Source organism: Neophocaena asiaeorientalis, unplaced genomic scaffold (assembly GCF_003031525.2).
Source record: "Neophocaena asiaeorientalis asiaeorientalis breed wild unplaced genomic scaffold, Neophocaena_asiaeorientalis_V1.1 scaffold543, whole genome shotgun sequence".
Classification (NCBI taxonomy): Eukaryota; Metazoa; Chordata; class Mammalia; order Artiodactyla; family Phocoenidae; genus Neophocaena; species Neophocaena asiaeorientalis.
Window position 1 is genome coordinate 1,045,112 of NW_020173671.1, and position 16,921 is coordinate 1,062,032.

Below are 16,921 nucleotides of genomic sequence, written 5' to 3' on the forward strand. Positions count from 1 at the left end.
TATCAACACGTGACTTCCAGCCACCCAGGGGACACTCCCTGAGTTGTCTCTCCATCTCATGACATTTCCAGTGATAGACTGGTGTTCCGGGAACTGGCCTCTCCCCAAATACATCCTCCGTGGGCAAGGGCCACTTAACCCAGCATTAGAGGAGATGGGGACAGCCAGAAAAGGCTTCCTCAGGAAAAGGATGGTTAAAATGAGACCAGAGGTATGACGAGAAGACGGGCAGGTAAAGGCAGGTGGGGGAAAGCAAAGAAGTAGTACAGGTAGATGGAACAGCCTGGGTAAAGATGATGGGGTATGTGTGGCATATCCAGGATGAGCAAGAGAGTTTAATATGAATGGCCTGGGTTCAAGATGGGGAGGGAGAGATCACCCTGGAGAAGTTAAAAAAGTGCCCAGTAAACCCTGAGGAGTGTGAACTTCATCCACTGAAGGAGAGAGCAGAGAGAGAACTTCCTGTCTGCATTTCCGAGAGATGCAATGGTATACAACAGCTAAAACGAATGGGATACATCGGAGCACCTAGGAGCACCTCTCCAAAACTGAACGCTGATGTCTAAAGGCCTCAGGTGCCAGCTTGAAGAGGCTCCCACTGTCCAAAGATGGGACCCTTTGAACATCAGTAAGAGTAAGTGCAGAGGATTGAACCATATCAAATGTGTTGTTCGCCGTGATACTAACAACATTACATGGCACTTTCAGAGGCTGCTGGAGAACCAACTCATTATTCTGAAGACTGTAATAAAGAATCAAGCATTTAACAAGATTTTTCTTTAAGGCTCACCTAGTCATCAACTAGTTGATGAAGGGAAGTATGAAGTCCTTTTCCTGATGGTAGTATTCTAGCTAATACGTGAAGAGGGGGACTTAGGACATTTCCAGCACCCTAGAAGAATCTTTGGCCCCCTTTCAGTCAGTATCTGCCCCGAGGAAACCAGAATTATGACTTCTATCCCCCATGATTCATTTCACCTGTTTTTAAACATATCAGTGGAATCACACAGTATGTCCTCTTTCATGTCTGGCTTCTTTTGATCAGCATAGTAATAACGTCTGGGACACTTGAGAAACACATCAACCAAATGCAGTTTGGGGACCTTATTTGGACCCCGATTGGGACAAACCAGCTGTACAAAAAGCTTTTGTGCAATAACTGGGGAAATTTTGACGTCAGCTGGATATAGGTATTGTGGCTATGTTAAAAAGAGCTCTTTTAGAGCCATATAATGAAATACTTACAGATGAAAACAATATCATTTGCTTCAAAATGGCAGCGATGGGGATCTGACAATGAGCTGATGATTGCTGGAATTAGGTGATGAGTAATGGGCATTCAATAGACTATTTTCTCTGCTTTTGTATATGGCTGAAATTTCCCATGATACAAAGCTTTTTTTTCTCTTTAAATCATTGATTGGAAAAAAGCCATAGAAGGACATGTACATACTATTCATAGTTTATGGAGAATGTAAACTGTGGCCCCAAATAATAACAAGCCTGAGAATGAGAAGCTTAAAAATCTGGATTACTGGTTACCTCTAAGGAGAGGAGAAGAATGGTGTTTGGAAGGGGGGCACACTGGGGGTTTCAATTACCAGTCGTGTTTTATTTTAGAAAAAAAAGGGGCAAATTGGGGGAAATATTAAGATGTGACGAAGCTGTGGAGAGTACTTGGGTGCTGTTATATATTTATGTATACTTTTCAGTACACTTAAAATATTTTGAAAGAAATAAAGGACGAGGAAAGAGAAAGAAAGATTGGGACCCCACTGGCTATAGAATGCTGGACAGACTGGTGGCGAGGAATAACGCAGAGCTGAACTCCTGATGAGGTACACCGGTGGTCTGGATGAGGAAGGGGCAGGGGCTGGATTCCAGAAATACTTAGGAGGCAGAATAGACCAGATCTGCTGATGGATGGCTGCGGGGAGTGAGGGAGAAGGAGAAGGGGTCCAGGAAGAAGCCGGAGTTCTGGCGAGGCTGTGGGTGGGTGGTCTTGCCATTCACCAGCACCGGACCCACCAGCAGCAGCGCTGGCCTGGGGATGGCAGGAAGCAGTTGTGGACTCAATAAATTAGATGTAGGGGCCTGAAACTTAGGAGGGAGCTCCAGGCCAGAGAGATCCAGGCCAATCTCCTCCATTCTAAGACACATTTTACTGGCTCTAAATTTGAGTCGTATCCTATAATCTACCTGCTGCTTTAATATACTAGTCTTCTCTCACTCCCCCACCTCCCCCAAAACCCAATTATTAAATGAACAATTTATCATACAGTAGGTAGTACCTTAGAATGCAGGAAGTAACACGGACTTGGGACTCATGCATAAATAAACTAGGTTAGTGGTTCTATATGGAAATTGCCAGGACTTTTAAAAAAGTTGTGCATCCTTTGTCTCCCTGTGCCCCCCACAGGACATGGGTTCGCACCCCAGAGGGCGTACCTCATACCTCTCTCCACCCTGGTGAAGGGCCCTGCTGCTGTCACATGGGAGGATGGGGGACATAGGTGGATGGCCGTTGACATGGGTGACATCCATCAGAGGCCCAGGGAATTCCTCAGGGAGAAAAGTGCAGGGTGTGGGACAAAGACCCGAGGAACTTGAGGAAGAGGAGCCCCAGAGGAGCCTGAGGAGAAAGGGCCAGAGGTAGCCTGAAAGTAGAGGAGGGAGGAGTCCCAGAGGCAAGGGCACAGGTATATTTCAAGCAGGAGCATGGACAGTGTCAAACGCTCCAGAAAGCATGGGTGGGCAGAGGGCAGACAAGTTCCCTTAGCTCTGGCAACAAGGCAACTTTATGAAGAGCAGTTGTCAGTGGCTTTGTGGGGCCCACCGAAGGGTGGTTAGAAGCAAGGGCTCTGCCACTTATAAGCTGTGCATCCCTGAGCAGGTTACCTAACCTCTCTGAGCCTCCGCTTCTTCCTTGTAACAGGGTGAAATGATGGCTTTCTTCTGGAGGCTAGTGAGTGGACTGAGCAAGGCTACGCTTGCAGCACCCACCCAGCCCAGGGCGCAGCACGTGCTAAGTGCCCAGCTCTGCGCAAGGCTGGTGCTTTCTCTGCCCATCTACTCTCAAGTAAACTAAAGAACACCAGGGAGGAGGGGAAGCAGGGAGAGTGTGGGTCACATCCGACGCAGGCCAAGCTGATCGCTGGTGCTCCAAAACAAAACCTCGCTCCTAGACACAGACACGGGACCCATTTAGAGACAGGTCCACAGACGTCACGCGCACAAAGATACACCGCCAGGTTCCCACCCTTGAGAAATGAGTCCAGCCTCTCCAGGGGCCTCTGCCAGCTGCCCTCCTTGGCTGGAGGCCTCTCCCCAGGGCAGGTGACCATCCCTGCCCGAGTCCCCCCACAGCCCAGGCCCCTGCGGAAGAGTAGGTGGGCCTGAGGAACCTCCCACCCCCCTCGGCCCTCCACGCACCTCGGAGTTCTCCACCACCTTCTCCAGGTACTTGTTGAAGATGGAGTATTCCTGCAGCTTGGCGCTCAGCCTCTGGTGCTCCAGCCGCAGGGCCGCCATCTCCTGCTTGGCCTTGGTCAGCTCTTGCGTGCACTGCCTCTTGAGTTCTCGCTCCTTGTTGGCCTTCTTCAGGGCCCGGATCCGTTTCTGGTCGTTCTCCTGGGGCCAGGGAGATGATGCCAATCGGGCGTGGGTCCTGCCCTCCCTGGGGCCCAGGCTGGTGGGGCTCCCACAAGGCCTCTGTCCACCCTGAGGGTGGACGGCGGTGGCCAGGCTGCCCATGTGGCGGATGAGGTGTAAGGAAGCGCGTCTCCAGGGTTATTTGAAGCTGGTTGAGGGGCTTTCTATGGACTGAGGAGGCTGAGAGGACAGGGATTTAATCCAACGTCAGAAGGTGGCCTTATGGGGACAAGAGAGGCCGTGATCCTGACTCTGCGGGATCTGAGCTCCGGGAGCCCCACGCCCCACTGGGCTCAGTGTCTGGAGAGAACTCAAACCCTGGGAAAGGCTGGGAAAATCTTCTGATAAAGTTTCCGTCTCTATTCTTTTTTTTTTGGCCGCACCGCTCCTCTCGTGGGATCCTAGGTCCCCGATCAGGGATCGAACCGGAGCCCCCTGCAGCGGAAGCACGGAGTCCTAACCGCTGGACCGCCAGGGAAGTCCCTCATCTCTATCCTTAGTGGTGGCCATTTGTCACAGGGCGGAGTCCTGGGCCCAGACCTGGGAAGCCCAAATGTTCTCCTGATTTGGTGCCTCACCTCCTCCAGTTGTAGAAACGAGAGGCAGGAGACCCTCTCTTCCTTTCCAAAGCTGGGGCAACACTGCTGGAGCTCTAGGGAGACGAGCTAGGAGGTGGGCCTAGTCCGGAGGGCCTGGTGGGGCAAGGCCATTCCGGAGAGGATGTTCCTGTAGCTCAAGACTGGCATCAGGTGGGGACAGGAGGAGATGATGCAGGGAATTCAATGCCCAGAAAGAGACACGAGGCTTAGCTGGTGCAAGTGGGCTGGTCCCGTCCTCCTTCCTTCCTTGGGAGGACAAGCTCTCCTCCCAAGATGAGGGGCAGACCTCTCACACTGCCTGTGTGTGGCTCCTTTCCGCCTTCAGGGGCTGTGGTGATTCCACCCAGATGGGTGCCTGTGGTGGTGGCATTTGGAAGACACGGAAGAAGGCACCCGGGGGATTTGCATTCTGCCCTGTGGGTCCAGGAGAGGACAGAGGGGCCCCAAACCAGTGGTTTCCAAGTCCAGCCGGGCATCACAATCCCCTGGGGATACTTTTAACAATACAGTCGACTGGGCCTGACCTCAGGCCTGCTGAAAGCAAGGAGAGGGGAGGGGCCCAGGGTCCATATCTGTAACAAGCTCTCTAGGATTCCGACGATTTGCAGAACCCCTCACCCCCAAATCTCCTGCCACCCCAAGCACTCCATGAGCTTTTCTCTGGCCGGTAAGAAAGACTGGACCTCTGGAGAATAATGCCTGGTCCATCAGCTTCCTTTCCCACCTGGTTTAGGCAGAGAGAGAGACAAAGATGCTTGAGAACAGGACTGCCCTGTAGCAGAGGCCAGAGGTTACCCCCTGGGGCTGGGCCAGCCCTTCAAGGCTCGGCAGGTGCCCGGTTGGAGCCAGTCTGGAGAAATCTGGATTTTAAAATGGCTAAATCCCTCCTCTCAGGACACACGGAGAGGGGTTGTCTCGGAGGGGACTCCAGTACCTGGTTCTTCAATGCCCCCTGCCTGGGCCTTCAGTGCAAGGGTGGAGGGGTAGGGTGAGCTGGCGTGACTAAAACCCTGTCTGGGGGCTTCCCTGGTGGTGCAGTAGTTGAGAATCCGCCTGCCAATGCAGGGCACATGGGTTCAGTCCCTGGTCCAGGAAGATCCCACATGCTGCAGAGCAACTAAGCCCGTGTGCCACAACTACTGAGCCCACATGCCGCAACTACTGAAGCCTGCGCACCTAGAGGCCGTGCTCCGCAATGAGAAGCCCGCGCACCACAACGAAGAGTAGCCCCTGCTCGCCGCAACTAGAGAAAGCCCGTGCGCAGCAGCAAAGACCCAACACAGCCAGAAATAAATAAAATAAATAAAAATTTATTAAAAAAATAAAACCCTGTCTGATTCATCTTTGTATCCCCAAGTGCCTGGCCCTAACCGTGGCACATTCATTCATTTATTCATCATCCATCATTCATGCATTCACCGCATAAACTGTATGTGCCGACCACAGGCAAGGAAATAGGAAACAGCAATCTAGAGGGGGCAGAGACGGACAGGGCAGCAGGAAACTGTCAATGCGAACGGAGCAGTAGGAGGGGGAGATACAGGGGCAAGCCCCAGGCACTGGTGAGCACCAAGGAGACCTCTAACCCAGGACGAGGAGTCGGGGAAATGGAGGCTGAGGAGGGAGGGGGAAGAGGTAGGGAGTGGGAGGAGGGGCAAGCTGGCCAACTGCAGAGTGTGGCAGCCCTGCTGCAGCAGGCCACACCCCTTCGTACCCGGATGAACTGCTCAAACTTCTGTATGTGGGCTTTCAGCTGGGCCTCCTTGACTCCCAGCTCCTCCCAGCGCAGGTTCAGGGTTTCCATTCTGCGCTGAAATGTCTAGGGGGGAGGGGGGAGCAGAGAGGTCAGGAGGACCCCTGAATGGGAACCAAGGAAGGCCCCAGCATCCCCTGCCCTAGAGCCCCTGTCCCCAGGTGCCCACTTTCCACCCCACGTCTGGTTCAGAGCAGAGCATCGCAGGACACTGGTACCCCAAGACTCGGATCCCTTCTGTGCTGTGCAGAGGAAACACAGGATCACCACCCACGATGCCTGGCTCTAGCCACCACCACCCCCAAAACAGAGGGCCGTCCTCAGGCTCTCCCTGAGCCGTGGCCCTCCCCGCATCCAGCCCTTGCGTCTCCCACCTCCTTCTTCTGCTCCATGGCATGGTGCATGAGCTTGGCCTCTTTCTTCTTCTCCAGCAGCCGGATGGATGGGGAGTCTGAGTGGTCCTCAGTGCTGGGGAACTTCCTGCCCAAGACACAGGCAATAGGGACTGTGGACTCTGAGCGCCTGGGGCAGCCCGGGACCAGGAGGAACCCATGGAGACAGGCACCCACGGGGAGGGAAGGCGCCCTACCCCGTCTGAGCGGAAAGAACGGTGTGTTCAGAGGGAGAGAGGGCCGTGCTGGGGAGCAAGCTGGGGCCGGGGATGGGCGGGATTGGTGCCAGCGTGATTTGCGGTGCTGGGTTATAGGAGCAGAGGGACAGGTGGGAAGGTGGGGCACCGGGTGGGCACGGTGGTCCCGGGCCCTCCGACACTCACTGCAGCAGCTGCACCAGCCTTTGCCCATACTGCAACCGGAAGTACTCGGCCAGATCCTCCCCCTCCGTGGCGCCCAGACTCATGGCGGCCGGGACCTGACGGCCCAGCGGCCGAACCTTCACAGTGAAACGGGGTAGCGGAGCTCAGGGGTGGTGGCAGGGCTTGCTTCTCCCCTCCTCCTGCTTTTCAGGGTCCCACAGAGGGTGGGTGTCTGAGAGATTCAGGGAAGATGGCTGGAGGCTGCCTATCGGCAGCTCAGGATGTGTCGGCTGGGAGATCTGGTGACCTAGCAACAGGTCTCTGGGTTCTGTGAACCACAAGCGGAACCCAGACTTTGCCCTTTGACCCCTGTCCACACTGACCCCACTCTGGCTGGGGTCTGGCTCTCTGCTCCTGTATTTATTTATCCCTCAGGAACTCTGGGAACGAATTCGGCCTGATTTGAGGCCTGATTTGATGCTGGTGTGGGGGGCCGGGGAGGCAGGGGCTGGGCGTCCATGGCTGCGAAAGGGGGGTTTTGGTAGAGGCGTGTTTTTGCAGGGCAGCCCTGCCCGGGGGGGCTCCCTCCTGGGCTCAGGTGTGTGTGTGAGGGCGAGGCAGGGGGCTGGGGCTGGGACAGATGATTGAGGAGGAAAGAACTGAAGGAAGCTGTTTAGCTGAGGCAGGGGTAGGGGTGGACAGAGGCGCATGGGGCCCGTGGGAGGAGGGGGAGAAGGCCCGAAGTTGAGAGACAAGTAGTGGGTGAAGGATGTGTAGGGGTGTATGTGTTGGGAGGGGGCTGGGGAGGGGTGCAGATAGGCGATAAGCCTGGGGACCAAAGAGGCCACCCCCCGGAGAGATGGAGGAGGCCCAGGACGAGGCCCCTCTTAGGGTAAGAGACTCAGGGCCAGTGCCATGTTTTGAGGTTGGCGGAGTATTAAAATAGGAAGAAATGCCGAAATGTGTTAACATAAATGTCAGATATTTTACATGTCTGCTTTATGACGCCTGCCTTCCTTGATCCCATCAGGGCATTGTGCATCTGGCCCGAGGTCCAGCGTCTAAATCTGAGACCCTGTGTGTGAGGCGGACACCCTGGGGCCCCCGCCCGGAGGTTAACAGCCGTGACCTCGCGCCCGCCGCTGCCGGGCACAGGCTTCCGGGCTCCGCTGGGTTCTCCCTGCTTCCCCCGCGCACGCCGGCCGCGCGGCCCGGTTCCCCTCCGGGTCTGGGATGCGGAGCCGGGGTCGGGCGGGAGGTCTCGGGCGGGGCAGCGTCCCAAGCCCGGCAAGTCCTCCGCGAGGCAGTGCCTGTCCTCTGGCGCCCCCTGCTGGCCGCCCGAGCCCGCCCTCAATCCCGGCGGGGGAGGAGGAGGAGACGTGGCGGGGCGCGGCCCACCCCGCCCTTTCGCATTCCCTCCCCCAAGTCTCGCCTCCAGAGCCAGCCCGGCGGGATCTGCAGAGGCATCCTGACGGCCCCCACCCCGCCCAAACACCCCCTCACCAGCCCACTCCACCCTCAGCGCCTCCACCCGAGAGGGTTCTCCATCGGGAGCACCCGCACGAAACAGACGCTCTCCTTTTTACTCCCTAGAGTTTGGCACAGCGGGGGTTTCCCTCCCGTTTCCCCCAAGAGGGTGTGTGTGTAACGCCCGGCCTTGAGGAGGAGGCTCTCTGTTTCTCTCACCTGCTTGACCTGGATTTTTTTTTTTTTGCGGTACGCGGGCCTCTCACTGCTGTGGCCTCTCCCGTGGCGGAGCGGCATGAGGGATCTTCCCGGACCGGGGCATGAACCCGTGTCCCCAGCATCGGCAGGCGGACTCTCAACCACTGCGCCACCAGGGAAGCCCCTGCCCTGGTATTTTGACACGTCCTTGGTTGCATTTACAACCGAGTGGTCCAGGGCCAGGTTCGTGCATACAGGCAGCTGCCAAGGCATCTTCTTCTCCTGCCGGTTACGTGCCCATGTAGCGTTTCTGTTGCTTCTGTACCTTGTGGGAAAGTCATGAGAATCTTCATCCCCATCACCCACCATCCCTCCCTGGGGTCTCACTGCCTTTTCCAGAGCTGTGGGTCAAGATGCAGGGCTGTCTGGGATTCACAGAAGTCTGTGCTCTCCCCCAATCCTCTCCTCTTCCCTTCCCTCCTTGGGTGAGCCCAGCTTTCTTACCACCCTTCACCCCCTACCTCCACTTTTCCATCTTGATATTTGCCTCTGAGGCATCTAGGAAAATCTGATGGATTTAGGTTGTTGGGAACCAACAGGCATAATATTTTCTGTTTTCTATCCTGTCCCATTCTCCCTCTGAGACAATTACCTGTTTGAAAAGGGAGAGGGGCAAAAAATATCAGGAGGAAGAAAGATCTAGGTTAACGTCTCAAAAAATATTTCCTGCCATATAGGCCAGCACAGTGCTAGGTACACACAGAGTACTGGGTGCGAGGAAACCACTTTTTGTCTATGTTATTTTCCATGTAAGTGGAATCACACAGATAAACTATATTAAATACATTTCAAAATGGACGTTATGGAAATTCCTTGTATTGGTCAACTATGTTGATGTTAGTTGCTGTAACAAACAATCTCAAGTCTCAATAGCTTACCAAGTTCCAGTACGGATTTTCTCAGTGGGGCAGCTCTCCTGGGAGATTCTCTTCCAAGCAGTGAAAAGTGTAAGCCCCTTCCATCTCGCAGCTCCATGACCTCCAAGGTCGCTACGGAAGGGAAAGAAAGAAAGCAAAGGCCCTTCTGCTCTTAACAAACCCATCGCCATGTCCATTCACTGACCTCTGGGGGGAACCGGTCACATGACTAGTTATGTTGCAAGGGGCTAGCGATGTGGTTTAGCTGTGTTCCCAGGAGCATCAAACCAGTTTGTGCTGTACTTCTTTTGAGAATTAAAAGAATGTTTGGCTGTAAGCTGAAAGCAGAGCTTTATAGAAGAACTAATTATAGACAAAGAAAGAAAAAAACAGGCCAGTCACAATCTCAAGTATGAAAATCCTTGTAAATCAACTATACTTCAATTTAAAAAAGAAGAAAATCTTAATGAAAACATTATCAAATTTAATTTAGTGTGAGGTTAAAAGAGTAATTCACCAGGACCATGAATACAAAAATGGTTTAGTATTAGGAAGTCTATTAATAAAATTAATTCTATAAATATGTCTCAGGAGAAAAGACTTAATGATCATTGGGATATATGCCAACAATGCATTGGAAAATTCAACATCCATCCTGATTTTAAAAATTCCAAATTATCAGTACACAAAGACACTTTATCAACATGATAAACAGATAACGTTATAATTTCCATTAAAGACATTTTTGTTAAAATTAGAGACATGACAGGTTTTCTTCTGTCACTACAATCATTTGACATTGTTTTAGATGCTCTGCCTATTGCAAAAAGACAAAAAAAAGTTTTCTATTTTTTTTCTTTTTCTTTTTTTCATAATGACAGATGCTGTGATCATGTACTGTGAAAATCCAAGAGAATGGTTAATTAGTGAAAAACAATTAGAATTTAATGTAATTCTATGCTATTTATAAGAAGATTGAGGTTGATTTATATGCACGGACATGGAGAGGTTTCTGTGATAAATTGCTATGTGACAAAAGCAAGATGCAGAACAGAATGTGTAGTCTGTGTGTGTGTGTGTGTGTGTGTGTGTGTGTGTGTGTGCGTGCATGCATGTGTGCCTGCGGTGTGTGTATAGTTAAGTACAGCCCTAGAAGGATAGCACCATATTTCTGGGGACAGAATGACATGGGGGTGGCGTGATGGTTCTTTATATTCCTATAGTGTTTAATTTCTTTTTGTACAATGACCACATGTTATTTTTGTAATCTTGAAAAAAAATGAGAAGAAGATATCCATCCGTCTTGGCAGCAACAAAAGAAATTCTTAGAAATAAATAAATTTAGCGAGAAGTATGCAGGATCTTCAAAAAGAAATTAAAAAATTTTTACTCAGTGATATAAAGAACTGAGTAGAGACTTACACTTCTGAATAATGACTCAATATTGTAAAGAGGTAAATTCTGTCCAGATGGATTTAGGAACTTGACATACTTGCAATCAAAATCCCAGAGAGATTTTTTTTTCCCCAGAAGCTGACAAAATAATGTCTAAATTATTTGGAGAATTAGAGCACTTAAATATTGAAAAAGAAGAATAACAAGACTGAATGTCCACTGCTCCATACTGAAATATGTTATAAAGATAAAATATCAATGTCGCTAGTGTCACTCGAGACAGAAAAAACTCAATAACCTAAGAGCTTGGGCGAGTAACTTGGTCTAAGACAGAACTGACTCTCTAGACCCCCTAAAGCAGGGGTCCCCAACCCCTGGGCCACGGACTAGTACCGGTCCGCGGCCTGTTAGGAACCGGGCTGCGCAGCCGCGGGTGAGCAGGGGCGAGCGAGTGAGCGACACTTCATCTGCCGCTCCCCATTGCTCGCGTTGCCGTCTGTGGAAAAATTGTCTTCCACGAAACCGGTCCCTGGTGCCAAAAAGGTTAGGGACCACTGCCCTAAAGGTATTAAAATTCACAGGCTTAAAAAACACCTCCGGCCAAAACCAAAACAAGTTGAAGCACACACCTCGAGGTCTGTTGCGCCCACAGTGTCACAGTTTGTGATCCTGGCTGCACTGAATCAGAATAGAAAGCCCAGAAATAGACCCAAGTTTACATAAGGATGCGTTGTATGCTAACGTGGCATTCAACCAGTGGAGAAGGTGTGTATTATTAAACAAATGGTATTGGGGTAACTAGCTGATTATTTGGAAAAAAGAAAAATATATACGAATTTATTTTATTTTTCAAGTAAGAATCGTATATACTTAGGGAGTACAACACGATGATTTGATATACATCTACATAGTGAAAATGGTAACCACAGTCGAGCTAATTAACGTAGCTACCTCACACAGTTACCATGTTTTGTGCGTCTGGTGAGAGCACCTGAGATCTACTGTCTTAGCAAGTTTCCGGCATTCAGTACAGTATTATTAACCGTAGTCGTCATGCTGTAACGCTAGATCTCCAGGCTTCTTCATCCCACACAGCTGCAACTTTGTACCTTTAGACCAACCTACTCCCCTCAGATCCCCACTGCTCGAACCACCATTCCACTCTCCGCTCCTCTGTATCCCGCTGTTCTAGGTTCCATATATCAGTTAGATCATGCTGTTTTTATCTTTCGGTGTCTGGCTTGCTTCATGTGGTGTAGTGTCCTCGAGGTTCACCCATGTTGTTGCAAAAGGCAGGATCTCCTTCCTTTTTGAAGGCTGGATAATATTCCGTCGTTCACATATACACCACATTTTCTATACCCATTCGTTGGCTGACGGACACTTCGGTTGTTTCCATATCTTGACTACTGTGTTTATGCTGCAAATAGCATAAGAGTACGGATATCTCTTTGAGGTACTAATTTCATTTCCTTTGGGTATATACCCAGAAGAGGGATTGCTGGAATGATTGGTATGGTCGTTCTATTTTCAGTTTTGAGGAACCATCACACTGTTTTCCATATCGGCTGTACCACGTGACATCCCCACCAGCAGAGCACAGGAGTTACAATTTCTCCACATCCTTACCGATACCTGTTATTTCTGGGGTTTTTTGAAAGAAGCTATCCTGATGGGTATGAAGTGATATCTCGTTGTGAAAATATGTTATTTTTGAATCAGAAGGGTAACGAGTGAATATATTCTCACTGTCCATCATTCAAACAAAATTGATACAGCCGGAGCCCTAGTGATCCACCATCCAATCCCATTTCCCAGAAATGAGCTGCATTCAACAAATACTTGTGTTGAGTACCTGTGATGTGCCAGACCCTATTCTAGGCTGGGGATACAGCAGTGAACAGAACAACGTTCCCAGTCTTACGGTGATTGGGGGAGAAAATAGGAAATGAACTCTGGTGACTACATCTGAGACGCTGCCCCTACTACCACCACGAGTGACCATGAGTCGGGAGGAGTAGGGAGTTGGGACAAAGGAGCCAATCAAGGCCCACAGACCCAGGCACCTCCCATAAAATCTCCCCAACTGGGTTGTTTATCCTCCAGGCCCTGTGGGCCCAGGGCCCAGGGTCTAGGAGCTTTTCAAGAGCTTGCGACAATGTTTGAAGCCTGGAAATGATTGTTGGCTCTAGAGTACAGAATGAAAACCACAAAGTAAAGAATAAATGTTTAATTAGATGCATACAAACATGGTTTTCCCACTTCATGAAGTGTTAATGTTAGCATTCATACAATGTCTCACACATTTGAAAGTAATCTGTGGATTTGATTTCTTCATTTCTCAAAAATTCCCAATTATGCACAGATTTTTGGAAAAAAATCAAAGCAAATTGCGAATTAAATGAGTTATTTATAGACAAAAATTTCAAAAGTGTGTTTACAAAAATCCTCTCACATTTTTTCCCCCAAAATTATATTTAGTGTCGACGCAAATGATACTTAGTGTCGAGTGCGTTTATACTTAGTGGGAGTGTGTTTTTAATCTGTTTGTTGCAGCAGGGTTTAGGGCTGAGTGATGTACCCAGCAGGGTTGGGTTGTCCACAGATGGCCCAGTTGGGTCGTCACTAGTAGGATCGTGCAAAGCCAGGGCCTCCCTGACCCCAGCCATCTTTTCACAGAATGGCTCTCTTATTCCCTTTCGGCAGTCTGCTGAGGCTGGGGATGGCAGGCCCCTTCAGAGGCAGTTTCAAGGGCTTCTTACAGGGAAAGGATGAGGCAGAACCTTGGTTGTATTCATCTCAATGAATAGTCACGGGCCAGCTCTGACCTTGGCGCCTGGCCCCAAACCTCAGCCTGCTCCTGGGCTTGTCTCTGAAATGATAAATGACTCCCTGCTGTGTTCTGATGTCTGATTTCCCAACGCTGGTGTTTCTGAGAAGCGAACTACCACTGATCCAAATGAACGGCTCTGCTAGGCAGCAGCTGAAACCATCCCTTTCCTTCTGCTCTTGGTGTCCTAGGAGTGTGGCTCTCTCCATCAGGAAGGGGGCCAACACTCTCAGTCCAGCTACGGGAGCTTCTGCCAGTCACTGTGTCATCGCCCTGGAGAGACCTAATGAGCAGAAAGAAGTTTCTCATGTTCTGATCCAAGTTATTCCATCTATTTTATTATTCCCCTCTCCTGGGACTTCTTCAGCATTGACACTTTTTTTTTTTTTTAACCTCAAACAAGTATTTCAATACATAGTCATCATACATCTGTCTTCAAACATGAAAACTGATTTTTCAAAGACAAAATATTGCCTTGCATACATATATGAAGTAAAAGTATAAAGAACCACTGAGAATGATAAACACTGAATTAGGATAATGGCTACTACCTCTTGGTGATGGTGGAGAGAAGGTTGCTATACATTGGTCGTGAGTAATATTTTAGATTGGGCACTGGGCACACAAGTGTTCATTATGTTATTCTGTGTACTATTGGTAAGTCAGAAATATTCCCTAATAAATTAGAAAGAAAAGATGGCATCTGCTCCCATGGTGCGTTAATTGCATGTCATTCTCAACGCTTATTGATTCTCCTCCAAGCCGTTTTCCAATCAGTGGTTTTCCCTTTCTCTTGTGACACCTTTCTCTTTCTCTGTCAATACCCTCCCCTTCTCATTCCTTGAAACTTGACTGACATTCCACCCTCTAACTTGACATTCATTTTCGTTAATAACTCTCTCTCGTCGGGTGTTCCCCCCATTATGTCTCTATATCACCTTGGAAACTGTGTGGTCTTAAAATATCTCAATGTCTCTTACCTGCCGCCTCTGCGTGTACTGCATGGAATCACAGAATTTTAGAGCTAGGACAACTTGAGATCATTTGTTCCAAACTTCTCATTACAGAGAAGAAAAGAATGGAGGCTTGGAGATTAAAATTCATTTTCAGCCACAACACATGAGGCTGACTTCAGGTTTCCCACAAGATTGCAAACCAGGAGGGGTTCTTTGCTCCTGTCCTGAGATGCTGCAGAGATGGGAGGGAGGTTGAGGGATACCAGAACCGAACATAAAAACTAAGAAGAAAACCCTAGGGAAACAGAAAGTGGTTGGATTTCTCTCTCTCTCTCTCTAATGGTAGCCTAGAGCAGAAGAGGGCCAGATACCAAAAAAAAAAAAAAGTTGGGGGGGCTCGGACCATGCCATTTCTCTCCTTTACATTGCTGGGAAGATCACTGCACACCCTATTTCCACTGTTTGGCAAGAAAATAGCATTAACCCAGTGCCAATGTGATACCAGCCCGGAGCAGTGAGGTGAGGGGGAGGCAGCCTTGGAGTAGATACAGGGGCACCCAGGCTGGACACACTTAAATGTTCCCTCTTTCAAGGGACAGAGAGTTGCAAGAGGGAGGCAGCCCCTGGAAAAGAGCAATGTCTGGGGAGGAGGTTCTGGAAGATTTACTGAGAAAGAATATTGCCTGGTTGGGAGAGGGAAGGGGGAGTGGTTGCTTTCAGACAGCAACACAGAGACTCTCTGACTGCCCAAGTACACACCGCCAGGCCAAGTTCATTGGTGGTTCCAAGGACACATGAGTTCAGAGGGGAAAATAATGGGATGTCTGAGGAGGGTAACTGTTATAAAAGAAAGGCAACAGACAGAAGAACCTGTTTTCCTGTACCAAGGGAAAGAGAACGAATGGATTAAAGGAATAAGCATTTAAAATAAACATAACAAATATACTCAGAGAGAGGAGGGAAGATATCAGAAACATGAAGCTGGAAGCAAGCATAAAGGATGAACGAATTCAAAGGACGTGCTGGATACGAAAACTGAGAGAAGTACTTAATGGATGCATTGAAGAGCAGATGCATATAGACAAAGAGCAATTAGTAGGTGGAAGACCATTTTTAGCAACTCTCCCAGAAGGCATCAGAAAGATATGGAAAATAAGCTAAGATACAGAGGATTGAAGTAAAAAATAGAAAATCTAAAGTAGTAATGGAAATTTCATAAGAAGAAAAAAATGTGGGGAGGGGGAAGGGTAAGCTGTGACAAAGCGAGAGAGTGGCATGGACCTATAAACACTACCAAACGTAAAATAGATAGCTAGTGGGAAGCAGCCGCATAGCACAGGGAGATCAGCTCGGTGCTTTGTGACCACCTAGAGGGGTGGGATAGGGAGGGTGGGAGGGAGGGAGACGCAAGAGGGAAGAGATATGGGAACATATGTATATGTATAACTGATTCACTTTGTTATAAAGCAGAAACTAACACACCATTGTAAAGCAATTATACTCCAATAAAGATGTAAAAAAAAAAAAAAGAAGAAAAAAAATGGAGAGGGATGAAATATTTGAAGAAAAAAAATGACCAAGAATTTCCAGAAGAGACCTCAAATTGAAAAAAGTTCATATCTAAGAAGGAGAAAACAAAAAACAAACAAAACCCAAAACCCAAAAAATCAACCACACCTAGACATAGTACAACAAAACTAATTCTTTTCATCAAATTTGGGAAGATTTCAGTCATTATGTTTAAAAATATTCTTTTTTTTCTTTATTTTTCTCTTCTCCTTCTGGGACTTCTATTATGCGTGTGTTAGTATGCTTAATGATATCCTATAGGTCTCTGAGGCTGTGTTCATTTTTATTCCTTAGATTGGATCATTTCTATTAACCTACCTTCAAGTTGCTGATTCTTTCCTCTTACAGCCCAGATTTGCTATTGAGACCCTTCAGCAAAGTTTTCATTTCAGTAACGATGCTTCTTAACTCCAGAATTTCTATTTGATTCCTTTTTGTAATTTCTGTTTTCGTTGTTGTTATTGATAGTCTCTATGTGGTGAGACATTGTTGTCATACTTTAATTCTTTAGGTCTTTAAACATATTTGTAGTAGCTGGTTTAAAGTCTTTGTCTACTAAATTAAACATTTGTGCCCCCTCAGGGATATTTTCTGCCGGCTGTTGACTTTAATTATGTGGCAAATTTTTCTGTTTCTTTGCATGTCTTGTAAATTTTTGTCAAAAATTAGATATTTAAAATAATATATTGTAACAACTTGAAATCAGATTCTTTCTCCCCAGATTTGTTGTTCTTTTTTTGTTATTGTTTTTCTAGTTGCTGCTTGTTAGTGACTTTCCTCAATTAATTCTATAGATTCTGTATTCCCTGAAGGGTATAGCGCTTGAGTTCTC

The 16,921-nt window shown here is 48.6% G+C and overlaps 1 protein-coding gene across 2 annotated transcripts in view; it reads right to left on the reverse strand.

The window, feature by feature from the left end:
- Window positions 1-7,061, reverse strand: part of CCDC42 (coiled-coil domain containing 42) — a 12,648-nt gene extending 5,587 nt beyond the window's left edge. Inside the window, exons 1-4 of one of the 2 annotated variants that reach the window (XM_024748462.1) lie at window positions 6,779-7,061; window positions 6,378-6,483; window positions 5,965-6,069; window positions 3,433-3,630 (exon numbers count right to left, since the gene is read on the reverse strand). In XM_024748462.1, coding sequence (XP_024604230.1) covers window positions 3,433-3,630; window positions 5,965-6,069; window positions 6,378-6,483; window positions 6,779-6,861 — 492 coding nt within the window. In that variant the 5' untranslated portion in view covers window positions 6,862-7,061. The remainder of the gene's footprint in view (window positions 1-3,432; window positions 3,631-5,964; window positions 6,070-6,377; window positions 6,484-6,778) is intronic. The other variant, XM_024748463.1, reaches the window with a different exon arrangement.
- Between the last annotated feature and the right edge of the window lie 9,860 nt (window positions 7,062-16,921).